The following is a 27,302-nucleotide window of genomic DNA, read 5'->3' on the forward strand; positions in this document are numbered from 1 at the left end:
CATACACCCTGCTGCCAGAAGTGATTCTGCACATTTGTCATTGGGGCAACATGGTATCACGTTTTCCACATGCTGTGATACATACAGTATATTGTATATCTACAGTGTGTATATATATATATATATATATATATATATATATATATATATATATATATATATATATATATATATATTTATTTATTTATTTATTTTTTTTTTTTTTTTTTTTTTTATTTATTTATTTATTTATTTTTTTTTTTTTTTTTTTTATTTATTTACATTTCATTGTTTTATCGGTGGATTATTTGTGTGAAGTACAAATGTAGTTAGACTTCAAAATAATGATCTATGGATTTAATGCACCCGGGTCCTGTTAATGCAGTCATAGAAAGTTAAGGAAAGCAATGAAAATGTAATCAAATGTAATCAATAACGTAAATAGTTACACTACTATTAAGTAACTTGTAATTTAACCAATTACATTTCCAAAGCAAATCTGCCCAACACTGGTGATTTGTTACATCATCACTTCCTGGCATGAGGCTTCTGCCAAAATGAGCTACTATGTAATTGCATTTAAAATAGAGTGCTCTGATTAAAAACGGGTGACTTTGGACATATTGACGAATAACTTGGGGTGTCCCGCACTCTTACCCGACAAGTCGTCTGGCGCTCGCAGCGCTGGACTTGCTGTTCTGCCGGCGGTTGACTCTGGTTCTGGGCTGCGAGGGGGTCACGCTGCGTGGGTGTCTGGCGGTCCTCGGGGCTGCGTTCGACTGCAGCTCGCCATCACCCCGGGCGAGGGTGGTCTCCGGAGGGCTTCTTTCGCCACCTTCCGAGTGGTCCCAAAGCGTCTGACCGGCGGCCGGGACGGTTTTCCTCGCACCTGTCGAGGCGTCCGTGTGACCATCGCCGACGTTAGCCAGCGCCACTGCCAAAAGCACCGCCATTGCCAAGCCGGTACGCTCCATTTTTGTTTACAAATAATAGCCAATAATGTTCTTACTTCAACTTCAGTTAGGAGCTAATATGACCACACGCACACACACACAAACTCCGTGACTCTGCTTCTTAAGTTCACTTAGACGTCATCCTTTCCCCAAAGTGTGTACCTCCTCATAATGTTCAGGGGGAAAGTGGTGGCAAGGTCTTCAAAACTATGATGAAAAGGAAAAAACAAAACAAAAATAAGAATGAGAACTTTCTTCTGACATCAGACAAACATAGTCCCTTCCTTCCTCCTCCAGTGAGGCGCCAAAAAAGAGCAAGCGAGCTGCTGAGGCTGAGCTCCAAAAGTGAGTGAGACAAGCAGAGGAGAGGAGAAGAGAAGAGAAGAGAGGAGAGACCGGGAGTGTGTGTTGCTCCCGTGAATATCACCACGTCCTCGCTTCAGGAGTCGCCGTGAAAGAAACAGCCCCTTGTCCGAGGTATTCTTGCTTCCCCTCCACTCTGCTGCTCTCTTAACAGACAGTTTGACATCATGGGTAGACCGTACACACACACACACACACACACACACACACACACACACGTGCATATCGATAAACGGGCCACATTTTCCCTCCTTTGCGGTGTAAAACCTGGTAAACACATTAAAATGATCACGCTGCCCCCTTCCAGAACAAAGACCGGACTATTTTAACATTTATGAAATAATCCTACGAGGTTATTCTTTGATCTTGGGGTGTGTCAAGAGTGAGTTTGATGGTCCAAATTTTGAGTGAATTTTGATGGCTCGGTCCCACAGAAATCTTCTTGTGGATGGGGAAAACCGAGTTATCGTCAACAACTGCTTATCCTGGTTAGGGTCACACGCATGCTGGAGCCTATCCCAGTTGTATTTGGGCGAAAGGCAGACGACACCCTGAACTGGTCGCCAGCCAGTCGCAGGGCGCATACAAACACGGACAACCATTCGCACTCACCATCACTGAGTGGCAACTGAACCCATGGTGCCCGCACCAACGTCAGTTGAGTGTACCACTACACCACTGGTGTCAAACTCAAGGCCCGGGGGCCAGATCTGGCCCACCATATGGTTTTTTTTTTTTTTTTTGGCCCGCCCGCAAAGGCAAATCGTGCGTCAACTTCCGGGATTTTTGTTAAAATTTGAAATTGCCACGTCATAAATGACAACTTCGAGATGTCGCAAGCATTTTTGTGTTACCAAACATGAACAATAGCCAAAAAAAACCCATTTGGCATGATTTCTGATTCCAAATCAGTGTAAACATAATGAGGAGATTGAAAATTTTGATCGTTTCACAATCATAACAGCCCTCGGAGGGGAACCACAACTGCAATGTGGCCCGCAGCAAAAATGAGTTTGACACCTCTGCACCCCACCATCAGTGACCTCCTGAATCGAGACTCATTGAATTGTGACGTAAAACGGGATGTAGCCAATCAAGCAAAACTGTGGGAATAAAAACTAACAAGCCCAACCCAATGTCCTATTTTGTTTTCTCCAACACTTCCGCAACACTCGGCAAACATCAGCAAATCATATCCGAGTGCGTTTCTTCTTCTTTGTTAGATTTTCTCATGTCTTTGAGGACGAGATTCTAGATCAGTGGTGGAACACAATCATTATGGATGTGTTGAGACACTGTCCGACCCCAACTGTTAATGCCAGACTTTTTATCTTCACGTGTGGGGTCTGTAAAAGATCATCTTTTAAGTTTAGAAAAATCCTCATTCGCACCAGGACGAAGCCAGCAAGTGCCCAATCGTCAGACGTCTCCAAAAGATAAAACTGTCGTGTGGGTGTGCGTCGTGGGGTCGACAGTCATAAAAATGGTAAAGTGGGGAACACACTTACCGATAACCACGCCAAATGTGAACATTTTCTCTCTGATTTTCAGATGTCTCAAGATTATTCTAAGCCACAGGTGTCAAACACAAGGCCCGGGGGCAGGATCTGGCCCGCCGCATGATTTTATGTTGCCGACGAAGGCAAATCAACTTCCGTGATTCTTGCGAAAATCTGCACTAAAATTTATGAAATACTGAACATGAACAATGGTTGCAAAACATTACCCTTGATTTCTGATTCCAAAACTAGTCCATAAATTTTGTTGGAAATATGATGAGGTCTTTAAAATTTTTATGGTTTCGGAGTCATAACAGCCCTCTGGGGGAAACCGTATCTAAAATGTGGCCCCTGACAAAAATGAATTTGACACCCCTGGTCTAAGCGATTATCCTGTGGTATTGAGGGTGTTACTTAAAAGTGATGTTTCATCCCCGATGTGGCTAAAAGGTTAGCCATCGGAGAGCAATAGAAATATTATGACAGAACAGAACATTAACTTTATTCTAATAATAATGCAGTTTTTGTTCTTAAAGAGATTACAATTTTTCCTTGAAAAAAATGTGACATTTCATGTGTTTCTTAAAAAAAAATGCAGTTTTACTTTTTGGGAGGAAACTGGCTATTTTTAAAGCCATTTAGGGGTGCATGTATTCTAATATGCATATACCCATAATTTCACATACTTCATCAAAAATTCCAAATATTTATTAATACAGTACAGCACATATAATGTGTCATTTTTCATCTTTGCATGTGGCATAGACTGTAGGTACCGTCAAAGGAAATAACTGCTCTTCCACTAGATGGCAGACGTAACAATTAACCCTTCACATTTCTCATTTTGAAGTACACTGTACTGACTATGGGTTTGTTTGTTGTTGTTTTTTTTTTTAGATTTTTGTTTGGTGTTTCTTCTAAAGTAAAATATGTGCCTTGGCTCAATAAAGGTTGGAAAACACTAAGTTCGAAAGATCTCTTTCAAGGCCAAGCGCTCGCAGCTTTTTTGAATTGAACGCTGCTGTTTATTTAGAACTGTAAACATGCGTCTTGGCATGCATTGGCATACAGATGTAGCAGATGAAGCTCACATTTCAAACAGCGTCAGAAACTTTGGAAAACTGCTCAGGTTATGTAAGAGGTCCCATCCACGGCCTCTTGTCATCCATCCCGCATCATCGCACCCCCCCTGCCCCCACCCCGTCTCCAACTGTCTGGAAACAACACATTTCTCCACCACCGTTAACTCTCAAACGAGCCAAAAGAGAGCTGGCTCCCGCTTTTTTTTTACTTTCAAGCCGCAATAGATGCACGGCCCCGGCTCGTTCATGAGCGCTCCCCGAGCAACACGACCGCACTGACGGCGCGGCGGTCCAAAACACACAGCGCTGGTGAGGGAGACAAGCGGAGTGGATATTTTCAAAGCTCTTGAAAGAGACTGAGGCTGCGTGCCACAGCTGATTACAGCTAATCTTGAGGCCAGGCAGAATCGAATTAGAGGAGGAGGATGCACTTATCTTATAATTGTGCAGTAGTCTCACCCTCCTGCCCAAGACTGCGGCCCCTCTAGAACAAAATCGTGAACCCTGGCTTCTGATGCCATTTGTTAGCGTTTGTCCACGGGTGTCTCGCTATGAAATTGCTCTTCACGCGGCCCAGTTTGCAGCATTCTAAGTAGGATGTGATGTCTCACAAAAGATCTTGCAATGAGCACAGCCACGCCCGTCGACCTTCAAATGTAAAAGTAGAAATAACTGCGTTATAGCGTTTCTGAAGCCGAGCTCACAATAACAATATTCAAGTCTGGAAATCACGCTGACGTAAACAAGCTCAACGGTGGATTGGCTTTTCCAACACAGAGTACTTAGTGGTTTTAATTGCTTCCACTTTGGGAATGTGCTGCTTTTCTGCGACTACGCCGAGTTCACTCATGTGACAGAGACTTCTCATTTCTAGAAGGTATTACGCACAAGGTACATTAGGACTGATTTAGTAGGATCCCAAAAAGCAGCCGCTAAATTGTGATTTCTACAAGATTGCGTACTCTTTTGGTGGGTGTAATGGATAGGTTGACAGATGAGGTTAGACTGGACTCCCCTAGGACCATGACGTCCGCAGATGATATTGTGATCTGCAGCGAAAGCAGGGAGCAGGTGGAGGAACAATTAGAAAGATGGAGGCACGCACTGGAAAGGAGAGGAATGAAGATTAGCCGAAGTAAAACAGAGTATATGTGCATGAATGAGAGGGCCAGAGAAGGAAGAGTGAAGTTCCAGGGAGAGGCGATACCGAGGGTGGACAACTTCAAATACTTGGGGTCAACAATACAGAGCAATGGAGAGTGTGATAAGGAAGTGAAGAAACGGGCCCAAGCGGGGTGGGGCGACAGAAGAGTCTCTGCTCGGATGAAGGGCAACGTTTACAGTGGTGAGGCCGGCCATGCTGTACGGATTAGAGATGGTGGCACTGAAGAGACAACAGGAAGCAGAACTGGAGGTGGCAGAAATGAAGATGTTGAGGTTCTCGCTCGGAGTGAGCAGGTTGGATAGGATTAGAAATGAGCTCATTAGAGGGACATCCAAAGTTGGATGTTTTGGAGACAAGAGCAGACTTTGATGGTTTGGACATGTTCAGAGGTGAGAGAGTGAGTTTTTTGGTAGAAGGGTGCTGAGAATGGAGCTGCCAGGCAAACGAGCGAAAGGAAAACCAAAGTAAGGGTTGATCGATATTGTGAGGGAGGATATGAGGGCAGTTGGGGTTAGAGAGGAAGATGGAGGAGATGGGCTTAGATGGAAAAAAATGACACGCTGTGGCGACCCCTAACGGGACAAGATGATAGAAAAAGAAGATTATGTGTGATCTATTAAGCTTGTGCTAGAATTTGCAACAGGTGTAAAAGTGGTGGGTTTTTTCCCGCTATTGATAGTTGTGATGGTTTTCACCATGGAAAATATGGGAGAGCAGAGAAGTTTTTGGAGTGATCGAATTGTAACTGTTGGTGGAAGAAGCAAGTTAAGCGTGAATGTTTTGCCGCAATGTTTTGTCATGACCGTTGACTCACGCACAGCTCGCTCATTTCGAGATTAGGTGTGCTTACAATTGCGGTGCATGAACGGCCTGTCTGGGTTGCATATGAGTTCAGTTATAATTTGGCGGAAGACAGCAACCACATATAAGCCATGTTTTCGTTTGATTTAACTCATCCCGAGTGTGTGGTAATTGGATGTCTGGCCATCCCGTGTTACGTTACGGTTAAAAGTACACCTGAAAAACTGCTTCAGGGGAGCTGCAGTGCATTGAAATGATGCAGATTTGAAGAAATTACAGATGTCCCAGTATAACTTTTTCACTTCCGATCTGGTACAGCCTTGCGGCCTTGAATTTTGGCTGACACTGATATCAGTCCAATCCGATATCATAATAATATATACCTCATTTTGTAGTATGGAATGTTGGAAAAAGCTTGAAGTGATGAACAGAGAACAATAATCAGTAGCACTAGACATGAGAAAAACTGACCCATTTATTCTTAAAAAATGGGTAACATAAAATACCTTTAAAAAAAAGACTGCACTACAAATCATGTCATGTCATCATCCAAGCCGCTTGTCCTCACAAGGGTTACAGAAAAGCTGGAGCCTATTCCAGCTAGCTTCGGGCGAAAGACGGGCTACACCATGAACTGGTCACCAGTCAGTCGCAGGGCAGATATTGACACCATCACTGAGTGGGAATCCATCCCACGTTGCTCGCACTAAAGGCAGGCATGTGTACCACTGCACCATCAGTGACTCTTCTGTACTACAGTCGAATAAAATAAATTGGATATATTGGGAAATCTGAAAATTTGACTTCAATAAAACCAATTACGATGTATCTGTGTGCCCTGCGACTGACTGGCGACCAGTTCCGGGTGTGGTACCCCTTTCGCTCGATCAATTGGTGTAATTTTTTTTTTTATTATGGGAGTTATGGGAGCGAACTTAAAACTGGAGTGTCAATAAATCACTTTAAGCAAGCAACATATGCACTGTTAGTCCTTGCTACTAAATTAGCACCTGAGCAACCTGTTGTTGTGTGTACTGGAATAAGATTGGTGGTGAAGTCAAGATTTTTGATCCAATCCCTTCCCAATTTTTTAGGGTCATAGCCGACATCTTAAACCCAAGAGACAGACGCGCTAACCATAAAGCACAGGTGTCAAACTCAAGGCACGGGGGCCAGATCTGGCCCACCACATGATTTTATGTGTCCCACAGAAGCAAATCATGTGAATCAACTTCCATGATTTTTTTGTTCAAATCTGTACCAAAATTTAAAATTGTCATATAAATGATAACATTGAGCTATTACAAGCATTTTTGTGTTACCAAACAACAATAGTTGGAAAAACCCGTTACCCTTGATTTGTGATTCCAAAACTAGTTCATAAATTGCATGTGTTAATATGATGAGGCAGTTAAAGATTTTTAGCGTTTCACAGCCATAACGGCCCTTTGAGGGAAACCGTAAATACAATGTGGCTCGCGACAAAAATTGAGTTTGACACCCCTGCCATAAAGGGTCACCATGCTGCGCTACTATGATATACCGTAATTGGGTATACAGTATCTCCAATGGTTGCATAGTGGATCACAGTCAGTAGGAGATTTGGGAACCTGTAGGTAAAGCGATCAAATCTTTACTAGTGTACGCGAGAGGACCAGTCATCAGACGCTCGGGTAACTCTAGAGATAAGCCAGCGATAAGCCATTGTACCCCCAAAAGTACACTTACACATATGTACTTTTTCCGACTGCGCAGGGAGAGCAACACGTGAGCGTCTCATTTACGTCTTGAGTGACTGGCCTGTCGGCGCCAAGTGGGAGAAGGGTCAGAGTTCAAGTGTCCCTATTAAATAGGCAAACAGTTTCATTACAGCCCGAATGTGAGGCTCTCATTTGAACCAGGGAGCGTCAACCAAGTGCTCCTGAATTTTAAGTGATTCGTCTGAATTGGCCTCTGTGATAGCTTTCAATGGACGGCACCGCCAAGGAATGTCAATCTTTTCGTTAGCTACCTTTTTTTTTCCCACCGTTCGTATCAAAGCTGTGGATTCTCTTTCCTCCCGGCTAGCAGCGAACATAATACCGACATTGTTTCCGAGCAGGCAGCAGTCGGGACCCTCGGGGAAAAGATGCAAGAAGGCGGATTCGCTTTGGCAGAGTCATGAAAACTGAAAATGATGTACTTTATTGTGTGTTCTATTTCATTGAGCGTGACCGTGGTTCCTTCGGACAAATATTTAAGAACACCTCCATCATTCTTAGCACTGATGCGGCGAGTGGAAAAAGATTAAGATGTGGCAGGAGAATTGTAAAATGTGGATCATTTACATCTTGAGTGAAGAATGGATGAGCTTAGAAAACAAGTACAGTCAGTCACTCAGCATGTTTTTTTTTTTTAATGGCTAGTCATGTTGACGTACTGTACAAAGTACGGTGGGCCCTCGAATGGCCGCTAGAAATTCCCCAACTTGTGAGCTTTTTCTAGATACGAGGTCTCTCGCTTGGCCGATTTTTAGTCACAAGTGTGCTTTAGACCCTCCACTGTTCCATCCAACTTGGGAAGAAAAATGGACTAAGAAATGCACCAATTAAGATGTAACCTGGTAGTGGGAACCTCGGTTGATTGACAAATCGGTTTGAATTCACACATTTTTCAGACCAATCACCAAACCTACGCTTCCTGACTTCCACGCGGGACTCTCAGGGCTCTACTTTCGTGACTGGCGTAAATCCAGCACAGCACATGGCGTTAAGTCTCTAAGGAGGCCAGTGAGATCCAGTGTTCATATTCTCTCGCTCCTATTTTGCCCCAACGTGCACTGAATTCACTCTAGTTCATTTCTGCTTGATGAACGTAATGTAGATGACGCAATTCTGGCATCAAAGAACACTTTTCGGACTTAAGTTCATTTTCAGTCAGGAGTGCCAGGTTTTGTTAGGGAAATACGAGCCTTCATATGTCAGCGAATAAACGCTGTATTTGGCACCAGATCCTGTGCGGCCCACGGCCGCCATTCATGGCGGGCTCGTTGCAGCTGTGTGAGACCGCGAGGTGCGTTCAGGGACACTGCGTAAATGGGAACAAATGTAAAAAAAATAAAACAATTATTACTAGGACGATTATTATTTCATTAGAATGATTTAAAACTGTACAATCACACTGTCATATGGAATTCATTTTGTAATAGGATATTAATTTATTTATTTAATATGGTTAGCCGAACATTAATTGGCCACTCTAAATTGCCCCCAGGTGTGATTGTGAATGTCTGTCTCTCTGCCCTGCGATTGGCTGGCAACCAGTCCAGGGTGTACCCTGCCTCCTGCCTCCATTGGCAGCTGGGATAGGCTCCAGCAATCCTGCGACCCTTGTGAGGATAAGCGGCTACGAAAATGAATGGACAGTTAGCTGGAACTGCTAGGAACGCAGTTTTCAATGTCCATTCACCATTATTTCTGTCTGTTTCTGTTCTATTTTTGGGATAATCGTCTCATTGATTGCGGTGCATGCTAATGTTAGCATTAATGCTAACTTAATTCAGAGAAAAACATAGCAGCAATGTGAATTATCAAGTTCAGATTGACCTTGATCAGTAAGCTTTTTTTTTTGACGAAACAGAAGATATATTTAGCATTTTTTTCCCCCTTCAATGATGCTCTAACAGAAATGTAAAACCGAGTCAGTATGATGAATGGTCCTGGAAAGAGATCTTGTGGCATCGCCCTTCTGACTCTCTCTCTCACTTTTTCTCTCCTTGTTGTGTTTTAAAAGCACCTCCTCGTGAGAACAATGCACACAATGATGTCACGTCACCGACAGATAAATCCCACTAGAGCGGATTCAAAAGGGCGGAGGAGCGCGCTGGCAGTCTCGGCCCGAATACGACGACTTTCCAGGAAGCGATGGTTTTCCATAGATGGCGGGGATACTAGAAATACTGTCCAGTACATGAATATGTTGTGATAGATCCACCTGGCTTCTTGCTTTTCCAGGGACCTCAGTTTAGCGCCACTCTTGGTTTTGACCTAAGTGTAACAAGGCCTGCCAAGCCCTTGTTACTACATTTTTCATGGCGAAATGGCCATGGAAAATCGAATCTTGAGTATTTTCCGCATTACCGGCAGGACAGAAAGTGATATGCGCAGAGACTACCCCACATCCCTCCAATCCTACCACAGAGAATGATGATGAATAAGCAGAAAAAAAAGTCTGCACGTCTGGTACTGAATGTCCACTGACTTTCCTGTGAATTGTCCAAATTTTAGAATTTGATGGACAAGGGGTCCCTAGTTTATGAGTTTTCTTCTTATGGCGGTGAGGTAACACACATCGGCGCAGTGGGCAGTCGTCTATCACTAACCTATGGTAAAAACAGTCAAATTATTTCACATCCTTCCATTTTCTTAGCCGCTTATCCTCACAAGGGTCACGGGAATGCTGGTGCCTATCGCAGCTGTCAACGGGTAAGAGGCGGGGTACACCCTGAACTGGTTTCCAACCGATCGCAGGGCACATGGAGACAAACAACAGTCACACTCACAATCACACCTAGGGGTAATTTAGAGTGTCCAATTAACGTTGCATATTTTTGGGGACGTGAGAGAAAACCGGAGTGCCCCCCCCCCCCCCAAAAAAAAAAAAAAAAAAAAAAAAAACACGGGCACCGGGAGAACATGCAAACGCCACACAGCTGGGTCCGGGATTGAACCCGGGACCTCAGAACTGTGAGGCGAGCTGAGCCACCCTGCCGCCCAATTTATTATAAATACTCTATATTATTTTATATGACAAATAAGCGTCCTTTTTTTTGTCTTACCCCATTTTTAACCCCAAAACATTAAATGCTGGGATCATCATGAACCAAGGCGCTCATCTATTGATGGCTCGAGTATGTGGTAGAGAACAAAGGCACTTTTGATATTGCTTCTTTTTTTATACAGTATTCAATTATTCTTGGGACAAATAAGCAGATGACTACATTCTGCAGGCATGAAAAATGTACATTTTGTAGGGTCTTCAAACACGTACTGCCATCCCCCCCCAAAAAAAAAAAAAAAATTCCAGTACAGGAGAAGTTTCAAGTCACGGCCATTTAGTAGAGGGCAGGACACAGTTCTCGAGTTTGAGGTTCGGATCTCAGCCCAAGCCTTCCTGTGTGCAGCTTGCATGCTCTCCCCAGTTCATTAGAGACAAAATTTTCAATAGATGTGAACGGTTGTTTGTCTGTATGTGGCCTGCGAGTGCCTTGCCCCTTAACTGAAGTCAGCTAGGAAGGGCTGCAGGTCACCCACAATCGTAATGAGCTCATATATACGGAAAGCAGACAGACGGCTTAAGAATAAACCGCAAAAAAATCTCATGAAGCAATGAAATTATTCCATTTAGGTTTGAACTTTGTTTTTGGGAGGGTCATTTTGGTCATTGCTAGGTGTCGTCCTGAGACAACCCTCAAGCGATTTTGCCCCATAGCGACACAAGACTGATGAGCAACACCACATTGCAAAGAATTGCCGTTTTTTTTGTCTTTGGATGTGGGCAATGACTCCACAAGGGCAGTGCTTGACCAAACATTCTTCTTGGAGAGATTCATTGACACTCCCAACAGGCGGAAACGTGCGGATGCCATGACTCGGCTCTTGACTTCCTTCAAATCCTGTACATGAAACAAATGGAAGACACCACGACAATATTATTAAAAGAAAAAAAATATTTCCAATTGAAGGATGGACACTGGCCAAGGCTACTTGCTGTGCTCATGGCACAATCATACAGACACAAACTAAATACTCCAGTTTCTTTCAATTTCATTGAAGATTTGTTATCATGCCATTTCTTGCAACAGAAACATAGTTTTGCAATAGTTTATTAATTTGATCCAGAGCTGTGCACTCGCATTGAGTCCTCCGTCCAGCTCATTTCCATCCCACAGTCTTAGGGGTGTGAGGGCCCATTCATTGCTGGTTGCAGCTTTACTCCCTGTTTAGAAGGAGAAATTCTTGAAATCAAGTTACAAATCACTTCTAGAGGCAGACAACCAATTCAGGACGTAGTCTGCCCTTGCTCCACATCAGCCGGAATAGGTTCCAGCTCCCTGTGACCCTGAGCCGGATTAGTGGTGTAGAAAATGGATTGATGCACGGGCAATTCCCTTTTTGTCTGATCTTTATCTGTTTTGACATCAGACCTACTGAACTTCCCAACACAATGATCATTATTTTCTTTGAAATCCATGAACACAATGAATTAATTAATAGGTTTAGAGAGGAGGACCCTCATAGAAATACGAGCACACCATGTTGCAAAAACACGAAGCACCTTTGTCGGCAGCACCTGTAAAATGTGTTATCTTTTTCTCAATTGGCTCCTTTGCACAAATTGCCTCCAGACACAAACAATGTCAGAACAGCTGGGAATCTGAACTGTTTTGAAACCTCAAATATTTGCTTTGAAATTTTTTTATGCGTATTCCACACTGCCCGCCATAAATTTTTTCAATCTTCACGATCTTCTGACAATTAAAAGCACACGCTCGCTCAAGTGAAATTGTGCGACTGCACGCAGGATCACAAAAGGGTTTACAAATATGGTGAATGTTTTGATAGCAGACCTGATCCTGTTGACTAATGCGCGTTTAGGGACTGTTTACGGCGTGGAACAGATGATGCATAAAGCTGTGTAGCGGTTGACTCACGCATGACACGTGCCTTCCAGCACCCTCGCCACCGACAGCACACTAGTTTGGTATGGTGCAGTGCGACGGGCCGGACTAATTGCTGGCTCTGTTTTCAAGCCGCGTTCTTCGCATATGTAGCGTTCAGTTTCATGTCATGCTCACGTTTGACGAGCACCGGTCCCAGTGGACAGAGCTCATGCTTGGTTAACTGCGGAGCAGAGAATCATGTGCTCTGCGCGACGGTTACGGTTAGATGAATGAAATGTCTTCTTCGCTGCCCCCAATTACCACTGAAGGTCGGGCAACCAGAAAGTTATGATGCGATTTAACCCCCTGCATGTGGTCAAGTTGACCTGAACGGCTTCCTACTAAGCATGATAAATTTGTTATTTTTCAATCCATTAAACCTTTTTCACATAGTCCATTTAGTAAGAACAAACCATCGGCTCGCCTTAAGCTGTTTACCGTCGGGACAAAAAAAAAAAAGTAGCCGACATAGCTTCAAACCTGCAATTTGAATGCAGGTTGAGGCCGGTTGACGATTATGTTATTTTAAGATAATTCTAACTGCAGAAATGGCCTGAATCCTTTTTTTTCCCATTTGGACCTAATGTAACTCACACTGGGTGATGTGGAATAACTTATGAAAACACTGATAAAGTTTATGAAGCTAAGCAAGATGGCCACTAGTGGTTATCGCATCTGTCTCACAGTTCTGAGGGTCTAAATGATGTGTTTATGTGGTGCACAGACTTTCTAAGTTGACCAGATCTATTGCCTTGCCCAAACTGTTGTCACAAATCGAGCCGCTGTCTCAGGCTCCTCTGTGGATACTGGGTCTCAAGTCCTCATAAGTGCTGCTTGAAGGCTTTGAGTGGAGAGTCATGATCCCACTCTGCAGTGAACCATGTTCTCACCCAACAGTCCAGGTGAGAGATCACAAAAGCAATTTCGGACCAGTCTATGGTGAATGCGAGGAGGGTCTGAGCAAACTGAACAGAACAGTCAATTAGGAAGGCTTTGCTGTACCCAGGCTCCCCTGAGAAATACTCCGGCGGCACTAACTTGACTCCTGTCCCGATGATGGGGACAGTCTGAAGCAGAGCTGCTGCGGTGGTTGTGGGCTACAGGAGGAGGTCAACCAGGTCCCCCACTTGGGACGACAGTTGGCCTAGTTGTGAGGCCATCGCCACCTGAACCTCCTCCTGACAGTAGAGATGGACTTCCTGCAAGTGCACTGCGGTTGTCAGCTTGCCAGTCTCCGCTGAGTCATACCGACCAGAGTGTACCGTCAGGCTGAGACCACACCGGAGAGAGCGGGTATTATTCTTTGCTCCGATAACCCCTTATCAAACTGGCAAAACAGAAACGGATACAAAAGGACTCAAGAAGTCAGGTAGGAAAACCTGGCTTTCCAAGAAGAGGTCTCTATCTTCACAGAGAACAAAATAACAGAACAGGGAGAAAAAAAAAACAGGAGGAAAAACAAAGTGTGATGAAATATAAACAACAAAACCACTCCAAAGGAGGAAAACAAAAGGCTGTGAATGAAGTCAAAAATGGCAAGAAGGGGGGGGGGACTCACTCATCTCAAGGTTCAACAATATACTTGTAACCAGGGCCATGCCAAAGGAAGGACCGAAGACAGGATCAGATGAATCAACCAAACAGACAAAGACACTTTGGCACCAGACAAGGAAGCCGGAGTATTGAAGCACACGGAGGGTAATGGAGCACAGGTCGAGACAATCGGGAATCAGGGCCGACTCACAGGTGTTACACGAGGGAAAAAAAGTGCTCTGAAATGACACCACAGTTCGTCTTTCAAATTAAAACTGGAAATGACCATCAAAAAGAAACAACACGATGTGACAACAAAAAGTGGACTGTGATATAATGAGGGAACTCTGTGCTGTAAAACCTCATCCATCCATCCATTTTCAAGACCACTTATCCCGGTAAGGGGCGCGGGGCGCTGGCGCCTATCCCGGCTGACTTCGGGTGAAAGGCGGACTTCTCCCTGAACTGGTCACCAGTCAGTCGCAGGGCACATATAGACACAGTCACTGAGTGAGAACTGAACCCACTCTGCCTGCACCAAAGTCAGTGACTCCTGTAAAAACCCATTAAAAATAATTGCTATAAAGAGCAGATACCTGCAATACGTTGGGTAGTTCTGTTATGGATACGTTAAAAAAAAAAAACTGTGCTCTAGAAAAGGTGCAAACAATGAACAATATAACACTGTAACTGCTCTCTGTGAGTAATTTGTAGTAAAATGAGAACAAATTGGAAGATGACCAGCCTCAGAAACATAACTCAGTGATCCCAAATGAGCCTTACATTTTTTTTCTGATTAAGTTCAAATCCCCTGAGCAATGCTTGTGCCATTAAGCGTGATATGGGGAAGAATTCATCCATCCGTCTTATATCGCTTTTCCGGGTCAGGTCGCGGGTGCAGTAGCTTTATCACGGATGCCCAGGCTTCCCTTTCCCGAGCCACTTCATCCAGAGGGGATCCCGAGCCGTTCCCAAGCCATCCGAGAGACGTAGTCCCAGAGGCCAAAAAGGCCCGATCGGACTCGTTCAGCTCGACGGCATCCCTCCCTCTTGGTGGCCACCAACGTGTTTGGGGGTTGCCACCATGACTGGCACCGACCATCTTACGGGCACTGCTCCGGTCGGCCGCCTCAGCAATTGAGGCGTGGAAAATCGTCCACTCAGACTCAATGTCCCCCGCCTGCCCAGGAACATGAGCAAAGTTCTTTCAGAAGTGTGAGTTTGAAACTCCTTCTGACAGGGAAATCTTCCAGCCGTTCCTAGCAGACCCTCGCAATACGTTTGGTCCTGCTAAGCCGGACCGGCATCTTCATAGGGAAGAATAATTGAGGGAAATACACACAGTAGCATGACTGGAAATGGTTGTCTATTAACATTTACACAGCAAATAGATCATGCAAAACAGGGCATCCACGTGAACTAACTAGGTCACCTCGCCCCTGGATGTCTCCCATCGCAAACTAGGTCGAAAACTGCATCCCTGAGGGAGGTGTTCTTTGCTTGTTGGACTACATTGTTGTCTACAAGCCCACACAACCCACCTCGCCTTTGTCCGGCCTTCCCATGCAAACGCTAAAACAGGAGTGTGGTGTTGTGACACAGTTTCTGGCTAACATTTTGCTCGCGTGGACGAGCCTTGCAGCACCATTGAAGCTTTAATCACTCAGTATGTCAACAGACCAAAAAGGCCGCCATATGCTCTGGAAAAGCAGATTTTTTGGGGGGGTCTTATATTAACATTCCAGTTTAATGTAATGTAAAAGTGTTCATATGACTCGACCCCCAGCCCGCAGCTACAGCTAACTTTTATACCCCAGCTCTCCGTAGGGAGCAGGAAGAGGCCCAGTGCGTCCAGGGCCTCGTCTCCTGGGCTGCACTAAGCGCTCAGCAGGCTTCAAGGGCGAATGGTCATTAGAGAGCCAAGTTTTAATAAGCCCGCAGACAGACATGCTGCTAAACAGCCTCAAATGCCAGGAGAGGTGAGTTTGCTTATCTTGCCGATCCTCATGACTTCACATGGTAATGTAAGCTATTAAAAAAATACCCGCTGGACAGAACACCTCATAGGGCAGGGGAAGGACTTTTGAGGAGCTGATGTTGACCGGTGAAGACGCTGTTAGCAACTTCAACACATTGCAGTGTTCCCTCGCTGCAGCCTGGTTCGCCTTATACTGTGGTCAGAGCAATTAGCTTGATAACGTCATTTCTAATAAGTCATGCAGGGCACTTTTTTTCCCCTCTTCCTCGAAAGAAAAAGTCACTTTCACTGTAACTAATGCAGCACCACCACCATCACAAAAATCTGAGAAAAAAGCCAAAATTACTTGTGGAATTATTCTTTAAAATGCTCTCCGGGTTTGCGAAGATGGTTATGGACCAAACTGTACCGCTTGTGGACTTTGGAGGGTTCTGATCATTTTTTATAGCGCCTGTCCTCATTAGGGTCACGATTGAGCAGGCGTCCATCCCAGCTGACTTTGAGGACCTTTGCTGTAAACCAGACTGGTTGCCAGCCAAACGCAGGGCACTCGTAGACAAACAAGGATTCCCACTCATGCAAGTTTTGGGAATGCATGAAGAACCCAGAGTACCCGCTGGAAACCCAAATAACCACAGGGAAAATACCTCAACTTCACACACGCCTGCCCTTCAGAGGTTGCAACGTACCAGAAACTGTATCATGTCAATCAACAAGCTACTAGAACCGGCTTCTATTAACAAGTGACCCTCAATAATTCCAAAGATAAGAAGAGAGTTGGATCATCTATCTTTTTCTGATGAAAACTACTGAGATCCAAGACAGCTAAAATATATTATCGTGAAACGCGAAAGCAGTTGCACTTAAACCTCCTTTCATTGCGGATGATAACGGAGGCGGCTTTTATCTCGGGCGCGAACGCCGCCACTTTCCCCGACGGCTTCTATCAAAAGGAACAAGTCAATTAGCCATCAGTGAAAGCAAGTCAAAGAATCAAGACGACGACAGGCCTGATGATGGGATAACAAAACGGTCACAAAGTCACCCTTCAGCTGTCTTGACGTAACTCCGCAGGATCTCAGATAAAAGTGAGGAATCGGAGCAATGCCGCGTCAAACCGTAAGCGGGTGAACCTGATATACGCGATATGTGCGGGATGTTTAGATGTTTAGTAAAGTTTGGCTCGCACACTTTGTTCTGCAACAGGTTTGGTGCTTGGAAAGGCTTCAGGGGATTTCATAACGGGTCAAACGGAGACAGGAATGATGGCGTTGATACTCACAAACAAACCGGTGTCAGTTGGATATTTGCACGCTGAGTCTTGATCCATTATGACGAGCCTGCCTTTGGAAGTAAACAAATATTGTGTTGCTCAAGTGAAAGAAAAATGACAGCTGGTTTGAGATTTAATCTTCTCCCCCTCCACGCCAAAAAAAGGTTGCATTCATTTCTTGACGCATTAGCTTCTCACTTTATTGTTTTCATCTTACCAGGACATTTGGTAGTCATCAGTGGAGGGAAAATCACCAAGTAAAAATGCTGGATTTGGGCACAACGTAAAAAGACAATTTGCAAATAGAACTAGGTAAAGTCTACTGCGGTGAGGTCTTAATTGACTGATTAAGGTCTTAGTTGTACTGCATAGTATAAAAACAAAAGGGAATGCGAAAGTTTGATTACTGTAAAAAAAAAATCATATTTGTGTGTGTGTGTGTTTGTGTGGCCAAGTGAGGAACTCGGAGGTGGAGTCGGGTTGGTTTAAGTTCTTGGCTTGGCCTGCGTGTGAGCATCTGCTCGGAAGTTGTGGCCTACAACAGCGTCTTGAGTGTTCTCATTTTGTGTGTTTGTCCTGTTCAATACACTGTGGCTCTCTTTGGCTACATGTGAGGGTATTAAAATATCATTTAAATAGTTTTGTATTTCACGTAATTTTGGCAAAGCAAACATGACTAAATAAATAAAACAATTGACCAATCAATAGCCAGTAACTCCCAAAACCTGTAAGGTACGGTAATCGTAAGTCATGGTACCACTGTATCTGTAATTTCTACTGGTTTGGTAATCATCATGTGGTGTGAAGCGACCAAGTAAGTTTTTTTTTCAGTTAGGCCACCTGTAGTTGGAGTATTTATTTTTCTGACTTTAATTTTACTCCCTCCACTTGAAAACATATCTGTACTACTTGTCAGTATTTGGTGACCACCGCCAGAGATGGAGCGGGGTGCTCATATGACCATCTGACACAACTTCTTATACTGAAGTAGAGGAGTTGAATCATTCTTTATCTGTACTTCTTCTTCTACTTAAGCAAGGCGTGCAAGTACTCCTGCCACCTTTGCGCACCAGTTTATAGCGCACGACGAGAGCTTTGGTAATCACTGGCAGTCGGCGTTGCTTTGCTTGCACGGGGCCCGGCCCATCTGTCTGCCATTTAGCAAAGAGAGCGATTCCGAGAGTCCGTTCTATTCATCGGATCACCACGCCGTCCCTCACGATGAGAGATGGCGTCGAGCGGGATGGCGCGCTCTCTCTCCCCGCACAGCATTGATCAGAGAACCTCAACGGTGTGCGTTTGAGGTCAGACCACATCTGGATGCAGCCTGGACGCCGTTAATCAGTAACCTAAACAGAACCGAGTTGATCTCCTTGTCACAAACACGCTGGAACTCCTGGAGTTGCGTAAGGCCCCTCAACATGCCACTTGCCTCCTTAACAAAAAGTTGCGATGGTTTCCACATTCCCACGAAGGCTGTGAGGAGTTACTGATGTACTGTACTCTTTCCTCACGGCATGGAGAGGTGGCAAAAGTACTCACATACTGAAGTAGAAGTACAGGTACTAAAAAAAAAAGTAGAAGTATTAATTCAAGTCCTGTATTTAAGAAAGAGACAACTATGGACTGATTTTTAGCCTGACACCTATCCCCGCCTGTTACTTCCCACCACTGAAGACATGAAAAAGTCTCTGCAGGCAAATTTGATGCTGATGTCATCTTAATTTGCTGCCTCCTTGACTGCAACACGGCTGGATTCCATGAATGGAAAACTCTCCCCACCGCAATCCACAGATAAAGTTGCACATCTGACAAAATGCATCCGTCCTTACGGAGCCCTTGGCCCGGCTCACAAAGCGAAAGTCTGGAATGGACGACCTCAAACGTTGGGGGAATCCATCGGGGTCTGCAGAATATGTTGGCTTGCTCGGGGTACAGGAAGTTCAACATCCTACCAGGCGGCCAGGCTGATGGCGATGACAGAAAATGTCATTATTATTACTTCCTAGAGGCCTTTCACAGCCTGGACGCTGTCACCCTTGGGCCTTCTTCCCAGCTTTGTCTTCTATCGGCACAAAGCATAAATACCGTACTGTACTTCCTAAAAGAGTGGCGATGGGGCGTTCGTTTACTCAAATGCTGAGATTACTTGAGGTTTATTTGAAGGAGCCGCTGATTTGAGAGGAGACCCTTTGTTTGTCCAAATGCTTGGCTGGTTGCTCCATCAAGGTGAAGTTCTACTTGGCCAGGAACTATCAGATGCTCAGATCATTGTAAGCAGGTCTTGTCACAGTAAAGATGCCACGAATTGCCCTGCCACAAAGTACTGAGACATGAGCATATAAACAGTGAATAGGGAAACACTGTCCTTTACTCATATTACTTTAATATTTGATTTGTTAAACTTGCTATAGTATATTTGTATGATTTAATGACTTTTATTTGGAAATAAACATCCATAAAAAGAAATATTTGCCCTGTTTTTACTTGTTGTATAATGTCGCAGGAACAAGTACTTGGCGGGGGGCTCAGTACTGTTTTATTTTGCCTTGTGTGACACGAACCTTTGACCGACCAGAATCCATACTGTATTTGTAATATCCCTTTGCTTGAACGTGGGAATCGACTAGCAAACATCAATCTCAAGACAACACCGGGCGTTCGTCCTTTGCTCCCAGTGAGCGCGAAACGCCTCCCTTCCGAGGCGAATGAGTCACATTTGCCATCGCATAAACACAACCGTGAAGTCATGCCCTCAGACAAATGAGGACAAGCCGAGCGGCTGGTTTGTTTGCCTTTGTCTCGTCCAGAAATCTCCGCAGAGACCATTGATGGGGGCTCTTCATTATGACTGGTCATTAAAAATGACAAACTTAGAGGCAGATGCATTTTAATTGGATGCCAAAAATGTCTGTCATCACTTATCCCCTTCATTCTCATCATCCCGTTGGGTAGCTGACATCTCAAACAGGAAGGAACTACTCTCATGACCCATCAGATGCTAACAGAGGCTCAGGGGTGTCAAACTTGTTTTCATTGCTCGCCACATCGTCGCTTGCCCATAAGGGGGCTGGGAATACTTGTGAAACCGTATACAGTAAATGTATAATTGCTATGGGGATAACGGTACGCCAAAAATCACAGTGGCGTATTTAACCTTCGGTTCACTCAGGTTACAAGGAAGAGAAGGCAAAACAAACTGCTTATATGGTTTGTGTAATCTGGAACAGATGTAATAACGTTCAAAATGCAAACTTTAACAGCTGAAATCTTTTGTGTTTAGGAAAGTGCAACACCAGATTTTGTCTTGTTTTTAGGAAATGAGCTGGAAATTGAATTTGTACCATGCTAGTTACATATGGCTAACCGTGACACATACTTTTTACCCGATGTGCTCCTATACTGTATGTGTGGCAAAAAGTACCCCCCAAGTGGGGAAAAGTGCCCTTGGAGCGGAACACGTGCCCCTGAAAGTTTGCATCCCCCTCATGAGAACGTAGCCGCAAGGAAATCAAGTTGAAAAATCTGTTTACCAGAGGCCAACGTGCTATTATCTAAAACAGTGCCGGGTAAGGATTGGAAGCAGCAGCTGATAGGACCGAGTCAATGTTTCTTGTCAGTCCGAACAGAGGCGCGCTCTGTTCCCCCTCACTCAGCGGGGGTGGTCCCAACCCCGCTGGCAATTCGCGATGACTTGGCAGATGGGAACAAGTTTCGCCAATCAGCAGGTGCAGTGGACCTTCTTTCGGGTACATTCGTATTCAAAAGAGGTTCACCTTGGGGAAAATACACAGAATATGTCATGTGGTGCCCGCCTACACATCTCGACCGAAACCAGCACATACGAGCAATAATCCTCACAAATCCAAGTACCATTCTCTCGTTCTGTTTTCAATTGGCAGTTTGACATAAAAAAAAAATAATAAAAAAATAAAAATATGACTGGTTATCCTTTGTTTTGTTTTGTAATCAAACAAAAACGATGAACAGTGTGAAATGGAAAACTAAATGATTTCAGATGAGTTTTATTGTAATTAGTTCATTCTGAATACAGACACACCCCAGTTTTAAGAGGGTGTGCACACATGTGCAACTACATTCCATGCATAATGTCACAAAAAAACTGGCATCGTGTGTTGATTTATAAATCCAATACACACTTCCTCACATGTCATTGAACAATGGTTGAAAGAAGAATGAAAACAATCGTGTCGCTGACGTGATTTGCCCGGAGTGTAAAACTCGAGCCCACATGTGGTGAGGCCGTGTTGAAAACAAAGCGATTGCAGAGACAAACAGCAGTGAAACCATATCTTGCACGTCAGGCGTAATAACGCACGAAGCCGATTACAGTAACGCTTTAAACACGTTTGCCCGGGATCTGATGTGGGTGACGGATCAGTTGCGGTCGTGGTTGTGATCCTGACTGATTGTGGCAGCCGTCGAGCTACTGTACCTTTAACTGCTACGGTGCTACTAATACTTTAGTTCTACGGCCGGGCGGGACGAGGGGGGTTAAACTAATAGCGATCATTACCATTTTACTTTTTCAATTAAAAATAGAAAGCACAAATGACGTACCGATTCACATTCTCCTGTAGACGCTCCTCTAGCTAGCCACTCGTTTCAAGCTTCAAGGAGGGTGAAGGTGAAGACGATCTGTGACGCCTTACCGTAAATGCGGTCTTCAGCCAACCAGTCCACAAGAAGGAATGGCATGTGCCGGCCAGATGTGAATACATTTGTGGAAATCATTTTTACACTGGAAAGAAAGAATACACAAATGTAGATGAAAACGACAAAAACCTACACAACGAGCGCAGTCTTGAGTCTCGTGGCGTGTAGCGGGACTTTAGGGGTTCTATTCACCGATAGGTCACTTGGGTGCAATTTATGGCTCTTTATGGCCCAGCAAGACCCGCTCAAAGGGAAGCGGAGCCGGTCCAGGTGAAGCAATCTTGCGTTTATGCCTATATTCTGACACCGGTCCAATGTGGGCTCATTACCGCATTCAATTCCATCCATAGTGGATTGTTTAAGTACAGGGCACAGAGTCCAAGACTATATGGACCTAAGCCCTTACAGTTCACAATATTAGCTCGACTCAACTTTGCTTTCCTCAGTTTTCCTCCTTCAAAATAGCACAGAACAACAACCTGCAAAAGCCACTAAGATACAACTACGGAAGACTCTCCTGCATTTACTTCTCAGCAGATGTTTTCTTGCCACGGTGAAGAAACATTTGATCCGAAAGGAGACTTAGGGCGGCAAAGTGGAGACTACATTGAAGTAAAAGGACCTTTCATTGCTGCTTGTTTCTGGATCTCACTGCCTTCATATTTTGGATCAGGCCATTGACTTGACCATTGGCGGATTCCTAAGGCTTCAAAAAGTCTTGAGCTGCTTTTCACAGTTCAGTAAAGCCTCGGTTTTCAAACGTCCCCGTTTTCAAATGAAAATTTTGAGATTTTTTCGCTTCCGTTTTCTAACAAAAATCGGTGCTCGAACGCCACTGAAAAAACCCGAAAATAACCAGACCAGCTGACCCATGACGCGCTTTGTTGTGAATTCCCACGCTGCCGAAAAAAACGGGAAATAACAATGCGCGCGGCGCAAGCAGCTGACCCACCCATCACAGGCTTGGTTATTGTCTATTCGAACGCCCCCCGAAAAAAAACGAAAATAACATAACATGCGCAGCGCAATCAGCACACTTTCGTTATTCTGTATAACGCAGCCTCTGTATATAGACGCGTTCCAGTAGTGACTGTTGTTTGTCCCAAGTGCTGACATCAAAGCCATCTGTGCCAAGTGGAACAAAATCCATAATTTCGTCAAACTTCATCACCCCAATAAATCTAAATGTAGTTGAGCACTCCAAAATTTTAATGATGTCGTGATGAGCCACTTCAGAAATGTTCTTAAAAGATGGAAGAAACAAATGACAATAGATTTGGTTTTTGTTGAAACGTGGCGAGTCACCACCTCCGAAGACATTTGATACGTACAGTTGTTGAAGCATTTCTGCATTTTTGTTTTGTTTCTTAACTCAAGTTACAAATATTTTTGTGTTAGTTTTTGTAAAAATAAAAAAAATGCCTTTTTTCCCCCCTCATCAATTTTGTTTAAAGTTATTCTGCACTTTGTTAATAAAAAAAAAAAAGGTTACAAGGCTGGGGGCCGAGTCGCTACAGATACGGCAATGCACTCACAGCCGAGCGTACTCTACTACTAAAGCATACATTTTAACCAAAAAAGAAATCTATTTCTTAAATTATTTTATTGTACAAAGGATTCAAGCTATACATGTATTTCTACTATGCAGTTTATTATCAGGAAAAGATTGAAAAAAAAATTTAGGCTTGGAACACATTAGTTCTTTTTCCATTCATTGTAATGGGAAACATCGATTCGGTTTTCGAACAATTCACTTTTTGAACCGTTTTCTGGAATGGATTGTGGTCGAGAAACGAGGCATCACTGCATAAAAACTCGAGACTTGAAACTAGAACAAAAAAATGGTGCTTTTAGTTTTCAAGATGATGCCTCGTGGTGGTTTAAAAAAACGAACTCGACAAATTCTGTCAGAGTTAGTGGGCCGTGCACATACTCATTCCAGCACTATCGTGTTGCAATTAGAGAAACCATCCATATTAAAAAAAAATAAAATAAAATACAACAGCATACAGCTGCCCCGCACACATCATCTGGAGTCGTTCTGGAACAATATTTATCTAATAAAATTACAAAAACATTAAAACTGTAAATAAAATGCATCACATTTTGACGATTCAATGTAAAACCGTGCCAATTCCGGAGGGTGTTTTCCAAGTCTAGCTGGCTCCGACCGACCGAGCAGCGGACAGAACATTGTTGATGTCTTCTTCTGGAATGACGAATTTGAAAAGTGATGGCTAATTACTTCTTCAATCACTAACTAATCACTGCTTCTGGACAGCGGAACAGGGCTTAGGCGATTGTTGATGTCCAACGGCTCCAAGCACGCATTTTGTACAGTCTACGTTTAAAAGTGCACCAGTCGCAGAGAATATATGAGTAGACAGGAAGACACCGTAAACCCAGAACCGTGTAGTCCTGCGGCAGGGATGCATGACTCGTACACCGTAAATGATCAGACCGGCGTCACGTCGGGGTTTACTCACGAGAGCCGCACAGTATACATAAAGGAACCTCACAGAGGAAGTACAGAGAAATGTTTCATGACACATCGAGTAGGATCGGGCTTCACCTCCCAGTAGGACCCCGAACTCAATGAATCAACCTCGCTCTAAGGTCATTTATAATACAGTACAGGCAGCCACCAGCTGCGGGACACTTAATCTCTCGCCCAAAAAAATAAAGCAAAGGCCCTTTCTCCAAAACACTTGTCGATGGAAGCTTCTACTCATCTCTGACCGCGCTTTAAATCATGTTCACAACAAAGCACGTGTAAGTGCTCCCTTTTCACATGACGGGATATAATCTAATAAGGCCCGTTCTGTGTGGACTCGCTGACAGACAGTACTTAAATGATAGAGCTTGGAAAAGGGAAATGGAAAGTTGGGGACCACGGGGCCTCTCCTTCGGCAACGACCGAGCTTGGGGACTGGGAAGCAGCTTCAAACTTGGCGGGCAAAGGATGGGAGTCCCTCGTAGAGTGATAGGATACCAACCCTGCCTTCATAATGCGTTGGGAATCTCTCCTGCATGATGACAAATGATGTCATCGTCAATGTCGGAAGGGCGAGGATCCATACATTCCTCGGGTGTGATCGCCTTCCAGACCTCTGCGCGTTTTTCTCACAGCTGTCCTTCCCAAAGCGCTCAACGCCGTCTGCAGTCAGAAAGCCAGCACACCATTTTACCCCCCCCAACGGAAAAAAAAATATTTTAGAGCACAGCTTTCGGTCACTGAATTGAGGGGTAGTCCTAGCTCGAATACGCTGTGCTAGACTTGCCCCGCTCACGGTGGGCAGGCTGCGATCGCAAAGCTCCTTCAGCAGTCTGCAATCGCCGATGTCTGTCAGAAACAGATATCTGAACACAAATAGTGCAGCAACACATGTAGACAGAGTGTATAATCTTCATCATATTACTGCGGTACTGAGAAGCTGAGAAAGGTGCCAAGTCTCCAGTATAAGTGTATTCATGTCTGTCTTATCGTGTCCCCTGGTGGACAGGGTGCGCACAGCCAAATGAGCACTACAATCTGCAAAAACAGTGCCCTGAACTAGAAGTCCAACATTTGGGCCCGTTGCATTCTAGCTGGCTCAACAAAGGTCTTTTTGCGTTGTGAGTTCACCGGAATCTTGGGTGGTCAACTTCAGGTCTGATGTCATGGATGACGAGACCAGGCAAAGTCAACCACATTGCACAAGCTAAGTGAACCACTTCGACTCGGGAGTGAATCAAGTTGGGACATCAAGGAGGGGTCTGAGTTTGTTTGGATAGTTGTTAGTACACATCCATCAATCCAGTTTCTGCTGCTTATCCTGTTCGGGGTCATGGCGGAGAGCAGGAGCCGATCCCACCTCACCCTTGGGGCAAAGCAACGTACACACTGGACCGGTGGCCGGTCAATCGCAGGACACAAAGAAGGAAAAAACTTCAATGAACCAAACAGTTTTGGGGATGTGGGAATTAACTGGAGTACCCAGAAAAAAACCACCGAAGCACAGAGAGAACTTCAAAATGGCCTCCCCAGGTAGCACACAAATGCTAAATAATTGCAGTGTTCCCTTGCGCAGCTGACAGACCAAATTGGTCCAAAGAGACCGAAAACTGAAGGACTTGTCCATGTTGTGTCAAGTCCACTGAGTCCACTTCTGATGGAGCTTGAGTCAAGTCAAAGAATATTTTTTTTCTCCAAAAGGAAACAGGACTTGGAGCAAGTTCACTTGACGCCAACTCTTTAGATGATCTTGGTTTTTTTGCAGTCTGAAAACCTGGACTTAGCCAACAAGAGAGCCACTGAGTTATTTTTTGCATCTATTTAAAAAAGTTTTCCTTTTCTTTCTTTCTTCATTTGGCACCCGAGGCCTGAAGTCAGGATTTACCAGACTTAATCCTCCAATTCATCTAATAACATGACACAAGCATTAAATAAAACATCATCCTCAACAGTGACGGCGATGATTAAAAGCGACGCGTTTTGCTCGTCGAACTTGGCTGGTGCAGGTTTTTTGCTCCGGCCGGCCAATGAGACGACGGAAAATGCTGACGTCAAGAACAAATATCAAATCTGATTGCTCAAAGAAGGTCTGCGTGACTGTTTTCGAAGATGCTGGGTAGATTAGTTGGACGTGGCAACGCATTAAGGCTCAAATCTGATTGGACGGAAAAAGAAATCCAACATACACATTGTAAAAAGTGGTATATGGGTTTTCCAGCATAATTTCATTCATTTAAAACATTCCTTAAAAAAAAAAAAAAAAAAAGTGGTTGCCCCTCACAGGTTGTCTGGGGAAAATGGTACATTGCACCTTGTCAGATTGCCAGAGGAGGACTCTGATTTGTGGACCTTCTCCAGCGTGCATTCCTTGGGGGGAGGGAATTTGAGAGGGACCATTATGCAAATCACCAGGTGCATGCCAAGACCAAATAACAGGACTCCCGCCTCCCAAGTGCTTCAAGATGACTATCTGCTTGTCTGTCTGTCTCTTTTAGACCACACCGTTGATGCATGCAGTATGTCCACCTCCTGGAAACCGAACAACAACAAAAAAAAATGTATTTGTGGTCGTGCGGGATTCGTTTACAAGGGTGATGGAATTCCTGCTCGTCGGCAGTGACTTAACGGGGAAAACGAAAATTAACTTCATTTTAGTATATTCATAATGGCCGTGTCGTATGACTGTCCCTCTCTCGTCTTGCTCTGGAGTGAACATTTCAAAGTCAGCAAAAGACTGCTTTGCTCAAGAGACGTTTGCCCAAATTAAATCCCATGTAGCTGTACTGCCATCTGCTGTCTAGACCA

The 27,302-nt window shown here is 44.3% G+C and overlaps 1 protein-coding gene and 1 long non-coding RNA gene across 2 annotated transcripts in view; one reads left to right on the plus strand and one right to left on the minus strand.

Moving 5' to 3' along the window:
• The window catches only part of LOC133513438 (latent-transforming growth factor beta-binding protein 1-like), a 118,763-nt gene extending 117,554 nt beyond the window's left edge, over positions 1-1,209 (minus strand). The window contains exon 1 of the mRNA XM_061844244.1: positions 637-1,209. Within this exon, the coding sequence (XP_061700228.1) occupies positions 637-953 (317 nt within the window). The 5' untranslated portion in view covers positions 954-1,209. The remainder of the gene's footprint in view (positions 1-636) is intronic.
• LOC133513439 (uncharacterized) lies at positions 810-27,123 on the plus strand. The gene is made up of 3 exons (XR_009798495.1): positions 810-942; positions 1,230-1,409; positions 26,993-27,123. It is a non-coding gene; the product is annotated as an uncharacterized LOC133513439 (long non-coding RNA).
• Positions 27,124-27,302: the final 179 nt, after the last annotated feature.

This window comes from Syngnathoides biaculeatus, chromosome 15 (assembly GCF_019802595.1).
Source record: "Syngnathoides biaculeatus isolate LvHL_M chromosome 15, ASM1980259v1, whole genome shotgun sequence".
Lineage (NCBI taxonomy): Eukaryota > Metazoa > Chordata > Actinopteri > Syngnathiformes > Syngnathidae > Syngnathoides > Syngnathoides biaculeatus.